The sequence below is a fragment of the Lynx rufus genome, unplaced genomic scaffold, assembly GCF_022079265.1.
Source record: "Lynx rufus isolate CCGP_SWC_20201006 ecotype Redwood Valley unplaced genomic scaffold, mLynRuf1.p SCAF_10, whole genome shotgun sequence".
In the NCBI taxonomy this organism is placed as follows: Eukaryota; Metazoa; Chordata; class Mammalia; order Carnivora; family Felidae; genus Lynx; species Lynx rufus.
In genome coordinates, this window is record NW_025814824.1 from 80,361,602 (window position 1) to 80,379,627 (window position 18,026).

The following is an 18,026-nucleotide window of genomic DNA, read 5'->3' on the forward strand; positions in this document are numbered from 1 at the left end:
GTATGTATGATGGTACAAGTATATATAGGGAAAAATGGTAACTCTTGACATTCTGGGGGGCGGAATTTTAAAGCACTTTCCAATTGCCATTTATGCACATCTATAATGTTTAAATTGTATATAATTTGGCCTTATGGTTGAAACAGGAATAAAAGATATTTTAAAAGAGATTTAGACAGATTAGATTTAGACAGTCTTATAGGGCACCTGGTTGGCTCAGTCAGTTGAGAGTCCAACTCTTTTTTTTTTTTTTTTTAATTTTTTTTTTTTCAACGTTTATTTATTTTTGGGACAGAGAGAGACAGAGCATGAACGGGCGAGGGGCAGAGAGAGAGACACAGAATCGGAAACAGGCTCCAGGCTCCGAGCCATCAGCCCAGAGCCCGACGCGGGGCTCGAACTCACGGACCGCGAGATCGTGACCTGGCTGAAGTCGGACGCTTAACCGACTGCGCCACCCAGGCGCCCCGAGAGTCCAACTCTTGATTCGGCTCAGGTCATGATCTCAAGGTTCATGAGATCAAGCCCTGCATTGGGCTCTGTGCCAAGGGTGGAGCCTGCTTAGGATTCTCTCTCGGCCCCTCCCCAACTCTGTCTCTCTCAAAATAAATAAACTTTAAACAAACAAATAAAAACCAACAAAAAAAATAAAGGTCATTTAGTCCATCTCCCTATCTAATGTTTTTTCTCTTTTCTCTAAAACCTGAGCATATATGCCTGCTTTAGTGATAGCAATCACATTCCAGAGTTACCACATTTTATCTCAGGACAGCTATTAGAAATTTCTTCTTTATTACCAGATGAAAAACTGTTTTCTTATAATTCTATTTGCCATTTCTTAAATTTTTCTCTGGCACCTGGGTCAGTAACTCTAGTCCCTCTTCCATAAAACAGTCCTCTGACTCTCGAAGGTAATTTTCATCGCTCGCTAGATCTCCTCTTCTCCAGCTTGGACACCCCTGTTGCTTTGGCCATTCTTCACGGAACATGGACTCAAGGCCTCTGAAGTCTCTGGGTCTGGCACCTTCTGATCATAAGTTCATGACCTAAGCTGAAATCAAGAGTTGGCCGCTTAACCGACTGAGCCACCCAGGCACCCCAGACTACATGACCTTTAAAGGCTTTTTCAACCCAGATAATTTGAGTCTATAAAAAAAAAATAGCTATTGCTTTTTTTTTTTCTTTTGGCCATTCATTTTTCTGCTCTGTGTATAACTTAGAGTATTTGATTTCTCATATAACTAGTAGAATCCTTGATACATTTATCTTTTTCTTGCACCACCCCCCTTTTCAAGATTGGCATGCTGGCTTGAATGACTTGATTTGTTGACAAGAATTCTGCTTACGCACTTAAAGTTTTTAGCAAGAAAAGTGTTTCCTCCTCTGTGTAGAGATGGAAATTATTTCTTCAAATCTGAATACTTGACTACCTCCTTCTTGAGCTCTTCTTTGCCTGAGAAAAAAGATGATACAGGGGCACCTGGCTGACTCATTCAGAAGAGCATGTGATTCTTGATTTTGGGGTTATGAGTTTGAGCCCCATGCTGGGTGTAGAGATTACTTTTGAAAAATCTTAAAAAAGAAAAAAAGAAAAGATGATATATACCAGGAGGACATCATGAGAGACGTATGTGATATTAATAATCTGATAATTACCAGTAATTTTATACTATACACCTATCTGTTGCTCTCTGTTTCATAATAGAGTAGATCGATGCCTAACCTAATCATTGGAAATTTTTGTGACGATCAGTTTTATTTTAGCAGTGCACTCTTTGGGCCACCACTTAGCATTTGTATTTAAAAGGCAAATATAGGGGGGTGCTTGGGTGGCTCAGTTGGTTGAGTGTCCGATTTCAGCTCAGGTCACGATCTCAGTTGATGAGTTCGAGCCCCGCGTCGGGCTGTGTGCTGACAGCTCAGAGCCTGGAGCCTGCTTCCGATTCTGTGTCTCCCTCTCTGTCTGCCTCTCCCCCGCTCATGCTCTGTCTTTCTCTGTCTCAAAAATAAAGATAAACGTTAAAAAAATTAAAAAAAAATACAAATATAGGGGCACCTGGGTCTCTCAGTCAGTTGTGCCTGACTCTTGATTTCGTCATCTCACAGTTTGTGAGTTCAAGCCCTGTTTTGGGCTCTATGGTGACAGCAAGGAGCCTGCATGGGATTCTCTCTCCCTCTTTCTCTGCCACTCTCCCATTAGCATGCGCACATGCACTCTCTCTCTTTCTCAAAATAAATAAATAAACCTAAAAACGAAAAACAAATATAGGGGCGCCTGCCTGGCTCAGTCAATAGAGCACATGACTCTTGATCTTGAGTTCATGAGTTCAAGCCCCACGTTGGGCATGTAGCCTATTTAAAAATAAAAAATAAACCTTAAAAATAAAATACATATGTAAAAAACAATACTTACTATGGTATGACTTTGACTTGATATTTATGAACATTTAATAAATTTTCCTGAGTTACTGATCTTTTTTATGTTTTGCTGTGAATAAATGTTTTGTTATTTGTCAACAGTTTTTGCTGGGCTTTTGTTCACTATTTTTGGCTAGAAGACATTGCTCTTATGATGTTATTTTTACCATTAACCATTTAAAAACATATTTACATACAAAGTTATTATATATTTATCATAACAAATTTTGACAACACAAATGTATACAGTAGACAATGAAGGTTTCACTCTTTCTCTTCCCTATTCCCTGGATGTTAATATATATTCTTTTTGTTTTCTATGCTTATAAAATATTATATAATGTATATGTAATTGAATATATGTACCTCTAAATATCGTGTGATAAAAAGAAACTTCCTGTATTTTTGATTATGCATCTTATTCTTTACAAAACAATGTATATCATAGCTCTCCAAGTTAAAAAACATACCCACATGTGCATACACACGTACACACAAATCTATTTTTTTCAAAGTCTGTATTGTGTTCCATTATATGGGTACTCCATAACTTAACCTACACTTATTGATGAATATTTAGATTGCTTCCACTTTTTTATTAGAAACAATAATACAGAGAAAAATCCATGTGTGTATATTCCTATGCATTCATAATAGTAATTCCTTAGTATAAATCACTACAAGTTGGGGCATTTGACTGGCTCAGTTGGTAGAGCATGTGACTCTGAGTCTTGGGGTTATGAGTTCAAGAAAAAATTTAGGGGCACCTAGGTGGCTCAGTTGGTTGAACATCTGGCTCTTGATTTTGGTTCAGATCATGATCCCAGGGTTGTGGGATCAAGCACAGCATTGGGCTCCACACGGAGCGTGAAGCGTGCCTGAGATTCTCTCTCTTTCTCCCTCTGCCCATCTTCCCCACTCATTCTCTCTCTTTCTTTAATTTTAAAAAAATTAAAAGAAATCACAAGTGGAATTACTGTGTAATTTGCATCTTAAATTTTAGTAAACACTAAAAGCTTATAACAGCTTTATACTTCTACAGCAGTGAGTGAAAGAGCCTAATCCCCCACTTGATATTATTATTTTGAACGTGTAAATAGGATAGGAAAAAAGTAGAATGTCATTGCTTTAATTTCACTTTTGTTTAGTTGTTGGAGAGTTGAGTATTGCATACGTATTTGCCTGTTCTTCTTTCATTATTCCAAAAGACTGTACTATGTTACAAAAAGAATTCTGGATCTTATTCTAAGAGCCTACTTTTGAAAAACACTTTCCATTATCTTCTGCAGACTATTTGGTGATAATATTTTCTCCAGTTGTATAATGCTTTCCAGTTTCATAAAGTAATTCTTCAGGTAGTAGGTCAATTAGTCTATAAAAGAAATGTAGTGACAATGAAGTAAAACTTCTGGTGCCATTTAAACTATAATAGTCCCCTTCTCCTGCCACCAGCAAATATTAACTTTAATTAACTTTAATGTTAATATTACTCTTTGTCTTTTTGCAAGTCCTGCCAGCCTCACAGAGTCGTGAGGACCAAGTAAGGTAATACAGGTGAAAATAATTTGAGTTGAATTAATAGGTAATGGAAGGTGGTACATCTGTAACCTAGTCAGAATGATGGTAAAATGTGTCCATATAAGAATGGTGCAGGTTCTAATAACATTATGTTCCTAAGGTAAGTTTTCAGTAAAGAGCAGCTTCTATTTAACTACAGCTTAACTCCCTAAAGTTCTCCAGGTGATGGTCTCTGTCTGCTTTTTTCTCCTTTTAGCCCTTGTCTTGGTTTCTTGCAGAGCATTTTCTGCCGATTCTTTATTCTTCCTTAAAGGTAGTTCCTTCAGGGATGAATTGCACACTGTGTTTTTCATGGTTTGCATGATACCTTGTATTAATATGCTTATGTACATTTTAAGTGTTGAATCTGGCTTGCCTTCTCAAGAAATGTGCTTGTGTGTGTGTGTGTGTAATTTTTTTAATTGATGTTTACATAGGACTGTGAATTTGTGAAGGAAAGAATTTGTATCATTTTTCTTATTGGTAAATATGTTAACTGCAGTCAACTCTTGGTTATCCACAGCTAGTACCGTAACTAGCCTTACTTTCCAGGGCCTTAGACTCCTCATTTGCTCTCATTTATGCATTTCTTCAGCAGACATTTATTGAATGCTTACTAAATGCTACGCCTAGCTCTATAAGAGACACAAAGGTAATTTTAAGATGCACAGAGTATGTATCATTTGCCTGCAGAGACAAGTCCCTACATTGTCCATGGATCCCGTCACATTTGCCTTTGTTTGGGCCTTACTGCCAATGATCTTTCTTTGGGAAGAGAAGCCCAAGATTAGTTGATGCTGTTGGTTGTGAGTTGCCTTCTTGAGATTCAGGGACTTAAGAGCGAGCATTCAGTGAGAACATCAATGTGGGTAATGAGCTGAACACCCTGCAGCAGCAGACAGAGTGTTGAATTTGAAATCCAGGAGACTTGGAATTGAACTCTGCCTCTTCCACTACAAGTTGTGCGATTGGGCAAGTTATCTAGCCTCCTGGTGCAGCCTTTATCATCTCATAGGGTAGTTGTGAAGATTCAGTGAGACAGCACACGTAAAAAAGGCTTAGCACAGTGTCTCCCATACAGTGAGTACTTGATCAGGATTACCTGTTATCCCAGTTAGCCTTACTTCCATTTTGATGGATAATCAGGAGATGACTGTAAGCTAAATCCTGCACGACTTTGATTTCCTGGGCCTTGTAAAATGTTCCTGTCTGTTTATGTCTTATTCTCTTCAGCTTGCATTTTTATATTAATGAAGTTTTTCTGCATGTTTTTGTCTGGTAACTACTATCAGACCCTGTCAAAAAATAAAAAAGACAAAAATCACTTAGCGGACCTTTGAAATGAACTCACCGGATTGGTTTAGTAGAAAGGGGGCTCGTAGTGGTAGTTAATAAAATATTTAGCATCTGCCACTAATCTCATGTGTAACTTTTGACAAGTCAGCTCACCAATCTAAGACTCAATTTCTTTATTTATATTTCAGAGAATTAAATTGGATGATCTCTTTTCTTCTAGCTCTAAAAATTTCTAAGAATAAGTAAACTGTAATTATAGTAGAATTATTCTATTAAAAATGTAATATTACATATTGGGATCTGATTGACATTATTTACATCCTTTATCCTCTATTACAAAGAATAATGTTCAGAACACTGAGATACTACAGCAACAACAGTACAACAATTAAAACCAGTCTCTTAATTTCCTCCTTCTCACTCCTTCTTCTGATTCCTTTGTAATTAATCCCAAATATCATTTCCATCCATAATTTGAAGCTGCTATTAAAATTGTAGAGTAAGTTAAATAAATTAGTGTTAATTATTGGAAAGTCTGGAAGCAGGTACTTAATAGATTACATAAAAATAATTGATACAGAATTATTTTCACGTTTGGATAAAGCAAATTTAGATGAGTTTTTAAATCTTTATTCATTAAATCTTTATACCCTGAAATAGCATATAAACTTCAAAGGTCTTTTATGTGATCTCTTATGAAGTGGTAATTTTATATTGCATTCTTTATAATCCTTTAGAATGAAAACAAAATGCTGTGAGTGTTCTGCTATTTGCTGCGAGGTTTAAAACAATCTAATTATTAGCTATGATTAGAACTTGCCATACCATCATACTTGTATACTAACTTACTGACACTGTATGTTGTTTCATATCAAATTGGACCAATAGCTAAAACAGAAGACCATGGAACTAATGCGAGCGTGTCAAAAACAGTATGAGATGGAACAGGAATTGGCCTTTTATAAAATTGATGCCAAATTTGAGCCACTAAATTATTATCCATCAGAGGTGAGTTAAACTTCTTAGTAATCCACAGTTAAAGCCAGCAGGGAGTGGAGTGGGGGGAGGCAGATGGTGGAAAGAAATTTTCAAGGGACATTCTACTTTCAGAGTAAACATATTTTGCTTGAAACAGTGAATTTTTGGTTCAGTAAGTTAAAGCAGCCTCCAAAAAAGGTAAAAAGCCCCAAGGGAATCTGTGATTCCAACGAATATCATAATATTATTTCATAAAAAAGTCAATTATTATCACTTATTAGGTGGGGTTTTACTTACATATCAGCTAAGAAGCCAAAATAAAACACTGAAATTTCTGATTTGAGAGATTAAGCAATGCTAATAATCACATACCTGTAGGCAGTTCTTTAATCAACCAAGCTAAACCCACTCTTTGGGGATGGGAAGAGGAACACCTTGAGACCATTTTTTGTTTTAGTTCTTTTTTGGTATGTTAAGGGTAAGATAAAAAAAAAAAAGTATATATTTTTTACCTGGCTGCTTAGAAGTTACTTATTAAGCCATAAATCTTTACTTATTTTGCTTTTAGTATGTCGAAATTGATAAAACCCCAGATGAAAGTCCCTACATTGGCAAATCCAGATATAAGAGAAATATGTTCACTACAGAGAGTTACATTATTCCAAATGCCCAGACCATAAAGATCGTAAGGATGGAGCCAGATGAAGGGGAACAACTCAAAAATGAGCACGTGAACTTGAGAGCCCATACGCCACTGGACATACAACTGGAAGACAAAGAAAAAAAAATAAGTGCAGGTTAACAAAAGTTATTTTAAATTCTTTAAAAATGTAAAAAGATTGGATATATAGGCGAATTTTGTTTTACAATTCTTTTGAGTAATCATGCTGAAGGTTACTGTAGTGTTGTTTACATGAAAAGCCTAAAACAAAAGTAGTAATTCATGGAGCAAATTATTTTTTAATAATTCCTGTTACGTTGAAGAATGGGGTTCTTGACAGTAATTTGGTGGCAGTATGTCCAGGGGATCCAAGAATGCTTAAATCTTGACCGGCCAGCAGGTCCTTCTCACCATTGGAGCTGCACACTCAAAGGCTAATTGGTCATAATTGTAGCAAGTACACTTAACTGATTACTATACATGTAGCCAAAACCTAAAGCAGTACTTTGGATAAGCTGGATCAGTGCACCCTCCTCAGGCTTGGGCCTAAGACCAGCTTCTGACTCTTCCTAACCTGTCCCCAAACATCCGATTGAAAGGATCTTACCACTTCCTGGCAAGTCACAAAGAGGAAGAAGTCAATCCAAAAGGGTACTTAGAGACCCTGCTAATGGCAAACTCCACTTACTCGGTGGGCTTCATGGATACGGAAGCAGAAAGCAGAACTGAGTTTATGCATCCCCTTAGTAATTATGGTCCATGGTGGGGCTCTTTAACAATCCAGTGGAGTAGCTCATCTTTCCTTGGTTGGTAGCTAAATGGAAAACAGGGAAGGCCAGTAGAGAGGCTGACTTGGAGAGGGGAGAAGAGAGACCTGAGATACCCATCTCATACACTCTGTACAAAGTTCTGGAAGAGGAAAGCAGAAATAAATCAGATATTTGTGTAGACTAGCTTCAAGGGGCTCATGGTTTTATAGGAGGCAGTTTTATAGGAAGGGAAGGAGACAGAGAAATTAGAAGTTTGAGGTAGAGAGTAACTGATTGGAGATCACCCCCCACCCCAAGCTGGAAGAGTGTTCAGTGGTGAATTTCTTGATTTTGAGCCCTATCATAAAGTAATTACCTCAAATACAGGCTTTTTGTTACAGCTTGAACTTAATTATAACTTAGTGACAAAGAAGTGTGTATCTATCAATAAAAACCTTATTTGCTCAAAAGAGTTTAGTATTGGACATAGCAAGTAAAGCCCCTTTAATGTTAAGAATTTTACAAATTATCAATTATAGTTCTATAGCCTGTGATGAAACTAGAGATTAACTGAGAGGAAAACTGTCATAAGAAATTACTTTTTTTTTTAATTTCTGTGATCTAGAATGACAATTTAATTGGGAGGAGGTGGTTATTGTGAAGAAAAAAAATCTCATAGAAATTTGAGAATTCAAGATTTTTCTTGTGTCTGTCTGCATGGTTTTTAAATTTGCAGCGCAAACTCGACTATCAGAACTACATGATGAAATAGAAAAGGCAGAACAACAAATTTTAAGAGCTACTGAGGAATTTAAACAACTGGAAGAAGCGATACAGCTTAAAAAAGTATGTAAACGCAAAGTAGCAATGCAAGAGGAAATGCAAAATATTAAAGGTTTTCTCCCTTCATAACCACGTAAAACATTTTAAATCAGTGTTGCCTAATTAATTATGGTGTAACAATTTTCAGAGTCAGCTTTGGTTCTAGCATTTTCCAATTACATTTTCCTTCCACCCATGATCACATCCTGTTAGTGTTCTATAAAGTACGAAGAAGTAAATGACGTCTAATTTATGTAAAAATACGTGTTCAATAGGAAAGTGTCTCCTTTACCCAGGGAAGTTGCTGTTTCCTGTTGTATCTGTTGTAATCTGATTAAGCACTACCCACCTTTAAGATCCTGGGACCTAGGTTAAGAGTCAGAAGACATCTCTGCTATACATGAACATTATCAAACACAAGCAGCAAAAATGTCAATGATATAAAGTATGGTGAACAAAAAGAAGTAATTAATACACTCTCGGAAAGTTTGTCATGCAGAAGTAAGCAGCTCAAACCCATGATGTGATTGCACAGGGAGAAACTTAAAAAGGAAGTATTTTGACAGTTTTTCAGTGTGTAAAAGGTTCCAGTTATTTGCAACTTGTAAAAAGCAGTATTTCAAAATTATGATGGTAACTGCATTCATACCACAGTAGGTAAGGCAAGAATGTGAAGTTCAAATTGTAGATTATTTTAAAAGATACACTATTGTGATTTTAAAATTATATACTAACTAGAAATTGATTCAAGTTTATTGGAAGCTTACTATATGCTAGTCCCTGTCTGGGCTGGGCCCAAAGTGATGAATAAAACAGGTATGTTTCCCTCCCACATGCATAGGAAATAGGTAATGAACAGTAGAAAAAAAAAAAAAGGAAAAAAAAAATAATATAGTTAACAATGTGTTATAGTAACAAAATAGAAAATTAGGAGAGGCAGTAAAAAAGACATAATTTAGATTGTGAGGACCACAGAGGCCTCTCTGAGGAGGTGACATTTAGGCTGAAACCCAAAGGATGACAAGGAGCCAGTGAGGCAGAGTTAGGGGGTCAGGTATTCCAGGCAGAAGTGAGAGTGTGCACAAAGACCTTGACACTAGAGATTGCTCCGTGGAGTGAGGGAGAGTGTTCTGGAAGATGAGGGTAAAGAGTACATAACCGGTTTCACAGGCTGTGGTAAGGGGTTTGGATTTTATTCGGAATGGAATGGGAAGCTTTTGAAGGACTTTAGGAAGTCAGAATGGCTAATCCTATTTGTGTTATTGTGAGGTCACTCTGGTTACTGCATGAGAGCAAAATGGGGTGAGGGAAATGGAAAGAATGGGGATGTGTCCCATGTCTCAGGGGGCTGTTGTTGAGTACAGGCAAGAGATGACAATGGTTTGGACCAGGAGGGTGACGGTGGATGCGGAGAGAATGCGCACTGATTGTCAGCAAAATGTAGCAGTGAACTGATCAGACTTCAAAATGCATTGGAAGTGGGACCTGAGGTGAAGGGAGCCATCAAGAAGGAGCTTACTAATTAAAAAAGAATGTTTTATAATAAATGTTGGCCAGAGCTTATATAGATTGATAGATGTAAATAATGTATATAATGTTGAAATACATGGATGCTTATAAAATGTGCTTGAAAAAAATTATTTTAAATGAGTACATATAAGCCTACATTTTTCATTACACTATTAATTTAGATGACATGCTAGTAACAAGGGTAAGGGCGAAGTCAACTACCATTAATGTTATGGTTATTATTAATAATTTACAAGTTGCTTATACTGAATGACAACTTCGTTTTTACCTATTATGAGTTTTCATAAACTTTTATAAAGTGAGATTTTCCTCATGTAATAAGCATAAAAGTATAAGATGAATGGAATGCCTAGATGACTTTTACATTAACTTTTATTTAAAAAACTGGTAGAGCACAGAATACCTTTTAGAATTTTAGAAATCATCGTCTTTAAATTTGTAAATCACTGTTGCTATCCTCTGTTAATTCTGTTTTGGGGTGTGTGGGGGGATTAGATTTCAGAAGCAGAGAAAGATCTTCTTTTCAAGCAGTTGGGTAGTAGGATACAACTTCTCAATAAGTTACGCCAAGAAGTTGTGGATCTCGAAACACAGATGGAAAAGCAAAGGCAAGAAATTGCTGAAAAGCAGAATGAGATCAAGGACCTGCAAATAGCCCTAGATAGCCTGGATTCCAGAGACCCAAAACATGTAAGCAAATGGAGAGATTTTGGCTTGTTTTATGGGTTCTAGAATATCATTCCATCTAGAAATTATGTCTCTTCATTTTAGTCCCAGAGTTCTTTCTGAAAGTCTTTGAGTTTGATGCACAGATTTGAGTGATACATATGTTTATGGATGTGTGTGTCTGTCATTATATATCTGGTTGTGTATTTTATACCTGTGTGTGTGTGTGTGTGTGTGTGTGTGTGTATGTGTGTGTGTCTATCACTGTGTTGAAAACAAAACCTAAGGCTTGAAGGAGATAGCTTTTAATAGAATGATAGATGCATGGTACTTATTTTTTTAAGTGACTGAGTTTCGTTGTATTTCAAATCAAGAAAAACCTGCTGCAAGGTGCTGTCCAAACCTTTACCCTTTCTCTTTTCTTGCCTTATTTTCTTAAGAACAGGGTGGTGAGATGGAAGAGCTGAAAAGGGCCCAGAATCCTTTTCCTACCTCTTTAATCCTTTATGCAAATATTCTAAAGCTATTTGTTTCATATTGTTTTGTTTCTTCCTTAAAAAAGGAAACATTTTTCTAGAGTGTGTCCTCCTATGTGGCCGTAGGTGGGCAGGTGGCTGCAGGATGGAGTTAAGTTGTCTCTGTCTTGAGAAGTCTTAGTAATAGCTTACATTTTGCCCAGTATTGGTAAAAAAGGAAGTAAAAAAAAATTCCTGCATATTTTACTGGTATGCTTTGAATAATAATGTTATATTTTAAAGGAAGTTTAAAATCTCTGGATTAAGAGATATCATAGAATTTGACATGGTAAGAACAATACACTGTAATTACTTTCAATATTTGTTATTTATCCTTTTAAACATTTTAATAAAATATCATAGATAATTTTGAGAAGAGGTAACCTTATCATTCACAGACATAAGGTGTTTTCTAACAAAAGCCTAAGACTAGTAAAATTGAAAGTAAAAGAGGACTTAATTATTTTAAAGAATTTTCCTTACGCGAAAAAATTGTAGATTTTCCAGTAATATGTCATATGGTCAATAATATATATATTTTAAGTTTATGTATTTTTGAGAGAGAGAGAGTAGGGGAGGGGGAGAGAGGATCCAAAGCAGTCTCTGCACTGGCAGCGCAAAGTCTGACATGGGGCTTGCACCCACAAATGTGAGGTCATGACCTGAGTCAAAATCATGAGTCAGATGCCCAACCAACTGAGCCACCCAGGCTCCTTTTTGGTATCGTTAAAGCTACTTAGTTTTTAAGGTTACAGCTTTAAACAAAGCACCAGAGGATGTCTCTTTTTTTTTTTTTTTTTCAACGTTTTTATTTATTTTTAGGACAGAGAGAGACAGAGCATGAACGGGGGAGGGGCAGAGGGAGAGGGAGACACAGAATCGGAAACAGGCTCCAGGCTCTGAGCCATCAGCCCAGAGCCTGACGCGGGGCTCGAACTCACGGACCGCGAGATCGTGACCTGGCTGAAGTCGGACGCTTAACCGACTGCGCCACCCAGGCGCCCCGAGGATGTTTCTTTTTAATTTGTTCACCCTGAGGGAGCGTCTTTTTTCTGATTTGCACAAAGTCACCTTCTTGGCTAGGTTTAGGCTCCTCACATTCTACAAAATATAAACGTTTTAGCAAGAGGGAAGGAATCAGGAGTGGGATCCCAGCATACTTTTCTATAGGTGTGGATAGACTTTTATCCACTTGAGTTTTATTATCTAAGCAGATAGAGTATTTTTCTATGTAGCAAATAGAATTTAAAAGTAAAAGTTTTTGAGAGATTAGAAAACAGTATGTCAGTCTGCGATTGGTGGAAAACAAATATATTAAGTGCCAATGATGTTTTCCATTATGCTGGGGTTTTTTGCATATACTGGTGAGGAACTTTCTCACAGCGTCCATATGGTTGAGGACATTTTTTAAAATTTTGCATAAGATGAAAGTGTGATTTTAAAAGATGAAATTATTTCCTAAAATCACCTTTTTAGGAAGAGGCTGAGCCCATGCTTTGCTACTACAATGACCCTTTCCCCACAAAGGAACTAAAGGTGTACAGGGATTAATTATTTTTAAAATTAGCTAAGAGCCAAACCTAGGCAAGTTTTCAACAAACGAAAGCTTTTAACTAGGTTTCTAAAGGAAAAAAAATACTATTTAAAAATCAAATCCCATTTTAGCTATAAAAAAAAAAACAACACAACTTCATATGTAGAGGCACAAACACCACAGCAGCAAACATAATAAAGGAAGATTTGTGTTGTTCTTCCCTACCTGGCAATGCCCTGTGGAAGCAAAAGGTAACTGACTGACTTGTTCTCTAGGGAATTAGCCTGTAGTAATCTGTTGCAAAGGCTGTGGGTGATTGGTCCTCGGAAGCTTCCTGTGTTGTGATTTAAAGCACGGAGGGTGGGGCCTGCCCGCAGAGGCTGCTCGTGATTGGATGGGTTGGGCTGCCGCTCACTCTCCGCCAAGAATGTGGTTTGAAGCCCTGGGAAGTTACTGAGACTCCAAGCCGATGACAAAAATGTGGCTGTCAGAGAGGGAAGTACACGTGAATTTGAAAACAGCCTTAGAAAGTGTTCCGCCCACAGTTTCCCTGTTCTCAACGGCTCAGTTCTAACAGGACAAATGTTAAGTTAAGGTATGATCCTTTTCTCTCTCTCTGTGCAAAAGACTCGAAAGGAGGAGGAGTCAGAGATGTAAGTTCCTGTTTTTATAACTCTTGTGAGCGCCACAGTTGTGAAAATCGCAGAATCTACTTTTGCTCCCATGTGTTTAATGCAAATCATTGGCATATTGAGCTTTTTTGGGTTTTTTGCCCTGCGTGTAAAGAGATTTCAGTGGAATTTTTAATGGTGAATTTTAAAGGTTTATTAAGAGAGACATGAATGCAGGAGGTTTTTGTTTTTGTTTTAATTCTTTCTTGAGCCATACAAATTCTAAATGTACTTAGAATTTAAGCTGTTATCTGCACTTACCTTTCCAGAAAGATTTCAGATTAGTGTTAGGAGGGCAGAGAAAGAAAAGTTTTGAAAATTCCACCAAGTTTCTATTAGTCAAACAAAAACCTTCTGACCAGGCTCTCATTCACTTGTTCCTTAAAAATGAAGAGACTTTTCTTTCTTGGCTTTGGTGGCAGCAGACATCTAAAATTGAGAAATGTTCTTTTATAATCAAATGGGTATTAGCCGTGAGAGCCTGGGAGTTGGCTCTTCGGCCTGTGATGCACTTCTTTCTCCTGCTAACGTTCTCTTGGTTTATTGTTCTGTTCCTCTGATCCCGTGGGGGCAAACCGGAGCCCTGAGGGTGTCAGTGAGAGGGCAAAGGTTCTCTGGAGAATTATTTTGTCTCCACATGAACAGTTGCCTCTAAGGCAGACCTGGGCAAGTCGTTGGTACATCTGAGATTCCGTTTTCACATGTAAAAAGAGGGGTTAAACCAGACATTGATTCTCAGTTGTTTTTTCTTCCCTGAGCCCACCTGGAAGTACAATCCAGTTTTCAGTTGACAGTAGCTCCCTAATGCGGTGGCTCTGGGGTGTGAGTGGCTGTGTGAATATGGGAAAACTCAGTTTTCCACCAGGGGCATATGTCTTGGTAGAGGAGTGTGCCTCCGTGTGGCCCTCCATCTTGACAGTGACTGGGCTGAATGGTGGAGGTCTCAGCTACCAGTGTATCGAACCTAAAAATCATGTGTTTCTTTGTCTAAGGAATCAAAAATACACTTGAATTCTAAGTAAGTATTTCTTCCATGTCTCTGTTTCTCCCTAAGAAACCTTTTTTTTAAAAGTGTGTTTAATGTGCTTTTCTGATTAAAAAGGTATTGACGGGGCGCCTGGGTGGCGCAGTCGGTTAAGCGTCAGACTTCAGCCAGGTCACGATCTCGCGGTCCGGGAGTTCGAGCCCCGCGTCAGGCTCTGGGCTGATGGCTCGGAGCCTGGAGCCTGTTTCCAATTCTGTGTCTCCCTCTCTCTCTGCCCCTCCCCTGTTCATGCTCTGTCTCTCTCTGTCCCCAAAATAAATAAACGTTGAAAAAAAAAAAAAAGTTTAAAAAGGTATTGTCTATTACAAAATGTTTAGTACTAAAAATATTCATTAAAAAAATCTGTAATCCTTCCACCCAGATATAATTCTTGTTAACATTTTAGAATACACTCATTTTCTATGGCTATACTGAGTATAAAAATCAGTTAACATTTTGGAAACCAATTTTAATTGGTTTTTAATGCCCTGCAGAGAATATTGAGCTTGACTACATTACCTCGTGGCTGTACCCTTGGAAAAATAATTTAATCTCCTTGATTTTCAATTTGCATATCTGTACAATGGAGGTGATTTTCAGATCAAGTTATCATGAGGTTTAAATGAAAACCACTGTGTGAAAACAACACAAGGCCTGACAGAAATAGACTCAAAATGTTACATTTTATTTTCCATTCTGCCTTTAGAAATGGTAAGCATTATTATTTTTTTTAAGAGTATAAGGAACTCAGGACTTTGTTAATTTTTTTTTTCAATTCAGTGCCATATGAAGGCTCAGAAAAGAGGTAAAGAACAACAACTTGACATCATGAACAAGCAGTACAAACAACTTGAAAGCCGTTTGGATGAGATACTGTCTAGAATTGCCAAAGAGACTGAAGAGATTAAGGACCTTGAACAACAGCTTACTGAAGGTGAGAATTTAAGTAAGATTTAAGGTAAATCAGTTCTAGTATTAATAAAAGACAAGTGACACTCAGGCAGGCATTAATCCTGATATGCCTCAGTTGTTCGTACTAGTGTTTGATAGGGAAATATTTGCAGAGTACCCAAAATACTTGTTTCATCAAAGTAAAAAGTAAAAAAAAAAAAAATTCAATTTTAGTTTTGTTGTATTGATTCCTAGTGAGTCAGGTCATTGCATTCAGTAGGCTAGAAGCCAGTGTATAATCATGGTAAGCTGGGGCATGTCGCTCTCTTTCAAAGCATATAATCCTTTCAGGAACAAAGAGCCCATTGACACCAGGGCATTCAGTTTCTAGTTATAAGGAGAGTATGGGAAGAATTTAGGACCTACATTTGCAATGCAGATTGAGATTGTGACTTTGCCATAATGGTGGGAAAGGAAGATAATATAGGTTGTAGTAGTGTAAAACGATCCCAATCCCCGTTTTGCCATTATCAGCTGTGTGGCCTGGGACAAGTTATTTCTGTCTCAGTCATTAGTTGTTGGCAAGATTAAACGAGGTAGTGTTCGTAAAGTGCCTGGCACATGGTAAGCACCCAGTATATGATTTGGTTGGTGGTTTTTTTTTTTTTTTTTAATTTTTTTTTTCAACGTTTATTTATTTTTGGGACAGAGAGAGACAGAGCATGAACGGGGGAGGGGCAGAGAGAGAGGGAGACACAGAATCGGAAACAGGCTCCAGGCTCTGAGCCATCAGCCCAGAGCCTGACGCGGGGCTCGAACTCACGGACTGCGAGATCGTGACCTGGCTGAAGTCGGATGCTTAACCGACTGCGCCACCCAGGCGCCCCGGTTTGTTTTTTTTTTTTTTACAAGTCTTCAAGTTACATGTTTATGCTGCCGGTCTTGGATTAGTCTTCTATGTTGAGTGGTTTTGTTTTGTGTATCTAGCGGCAAGAACTCACAGTGTTGCTGCACATTTTTCATTATTTTATTTGGAAATTTATTTAGAAAAGTTTACTTTCATTATTTTATTTTAAACTTTTTATAGCCTGAATTGAGCATTTTATAAGCAATACCCACTGAATATACTGTTTTTATTGTGTAGCTACTTAGTAGTCCTGTACTGTAGACCAGAGAGGGGAAAAACTATCATTATATCTTGAAAAAGAAAAAATGAGATAGTACACCATTTACAATTTCATTCTTAGCCAGTAACAAATAACTAAGGAGACTAAATGCTGTAGTTCTATATCTTGAAAGCATTTTCTTGTATACATTGTCACCTTCCCTTTTTCCATTTTGCTTAGGACAAATAGCAGCAAATGAAGCCCTGAAGAAGGATTTAGAGAGTGTCATCAGTGGGTTACAAGAATACCTGGAGACTATCAAAGGCCAGGCAACCCAGGCCCAGAATGAGTGCAAAAAGCTACAGGATGAGAAAGAGACATTGCTCCAGAGATTGAGTGAGGTCGAGCAGGAAAGGGACCAACTGGAAATAGTTGCCATAGATGCAGAAAATATGAGGAAGGTATGATTTGTTTCTTCTTACCTGTTTCCTGAGCCTCAGAAGTAGGTGACGTCCAAATTAAGATAGCTAAGGAAGTTAGCAGCTGTGCAATCTGAAGTGACAAAAAGTCGCAGTGGCTATTTAGTGGGGCTCCCCCCCCCAGGTGTGACACACTTGGAATCATTATTTTTCCTTTACTAAGAAAAGGAAGGTTATTTTAGCTGAATTTCTATCCCTGAAATGTGTTATCCCATAACTCTAAACACTGCGAAATTGTAGCTGTTACATTAGCTGTATTAAGTGGTTGTTATTTGTACAGCAAAATTAAGCACAACATAATTTTCTTGTTCATAATTTTAACTATTTACCAAACAAGAGGCTGTGTTGTAAACTCTACCCTTCTATACCTGGCTTGTTGCCATTCATTTGGAGATTTCACTTGATCTGTTTTAGTTGTTTGACAAACTTTATCTTGCATGAGAACCCATATTCCCAAATTTCATCCCTCGTAGGGTTTGTGCTGGAAGTTTGAGGTCATATATGCAACATTATGAAATTTCTCAGGCAGATAAAAATGTTAAAAATTGTTTTTAACACCATGCACTCACAACTCAGCTTAAGAAATGAAACTACGGATATATTCGAAACCCTGTGTGTACCTCCTTACAGAGGTAACAGAATCTTGATATATTTATTTCCCTGCATCTCTCTTTTATTATATATAAAGTCATCCATAAGCAATATGTAGCATTGTTTTGCACAATTTTAAGATTTATGTAAAAGATATCATAGTGTACATATTCTTTGGTCACTTTTGTCTTCCTTCCTATTTATGTTTTGGGAAATTATACACGTTGATACATATAGCTCTGCTTTGCTTATTTTTGTGAGGGTATATAGCATTCCATTGTAGGTAGCTACCACAAAGTTATTGCCTATCCGTTCTCCTCTTGGAGGACATTTAGGTGGTTTCTGGTCTTTTGCTAGTACAATGTTGAGCGTAACATCCTTGCACACAATCTTGAGCATGGGGACTATGTTCACATTGGAACTGTGAGTCAGAGGGTATGTGCCCGCTCAACTTCATTACATGTCAAATTACCATCCATAGTGATTCGATCAGTTTCCACTCCAACCAGCAATGCGAGGGCCACCACTATACCACATC

General features: G+C 37.6%; 1 protein-coding gene across 5 annotated transcripts in view; it reads left to right on the forward strand.

The window, feature by feature from the left end:
- Positions 1-18,026, forward strand: part of CNTRL (centriolin) — an 85,037-nt gene that overhangs the window by 23,995 nt on the left and 43,016 nt on the right. For 3 of the 5 annotated variants that reach the window (XM_047068826.1, XM_047068841.1, XM_047068834.1), the window contains 6 exons: positions 6,160-6,279; positions 6,818-7,046; positions 8,396-8,505; positions 10,507-10,701; positions 15,202-15,355; positions 16,659-16,879. In XM_047068826.1, the coding sequence (XP_046924782.1) occupies positions 6,160-6,279; positions 6,818-7,046; positions 8,396-8,505; positions 10,507-10,701; positions 15,202-15,355; positions 16,659-16,879 (1,029 nt within the window). Of the gene's footprint in view, positions 1-6,159; positions 6,280-6,817; positions 7,047-8,395; positions 8,506-10,506; positions 10,702-13,144; positions 13,322-15,201; positions 15,356-16,658; positions 16,880-18,026 lie in introns of those variants that run through there. The other 2 variants (XM_047068851.1, XM_047068859.1) reach the window with 2 other exon arrangements.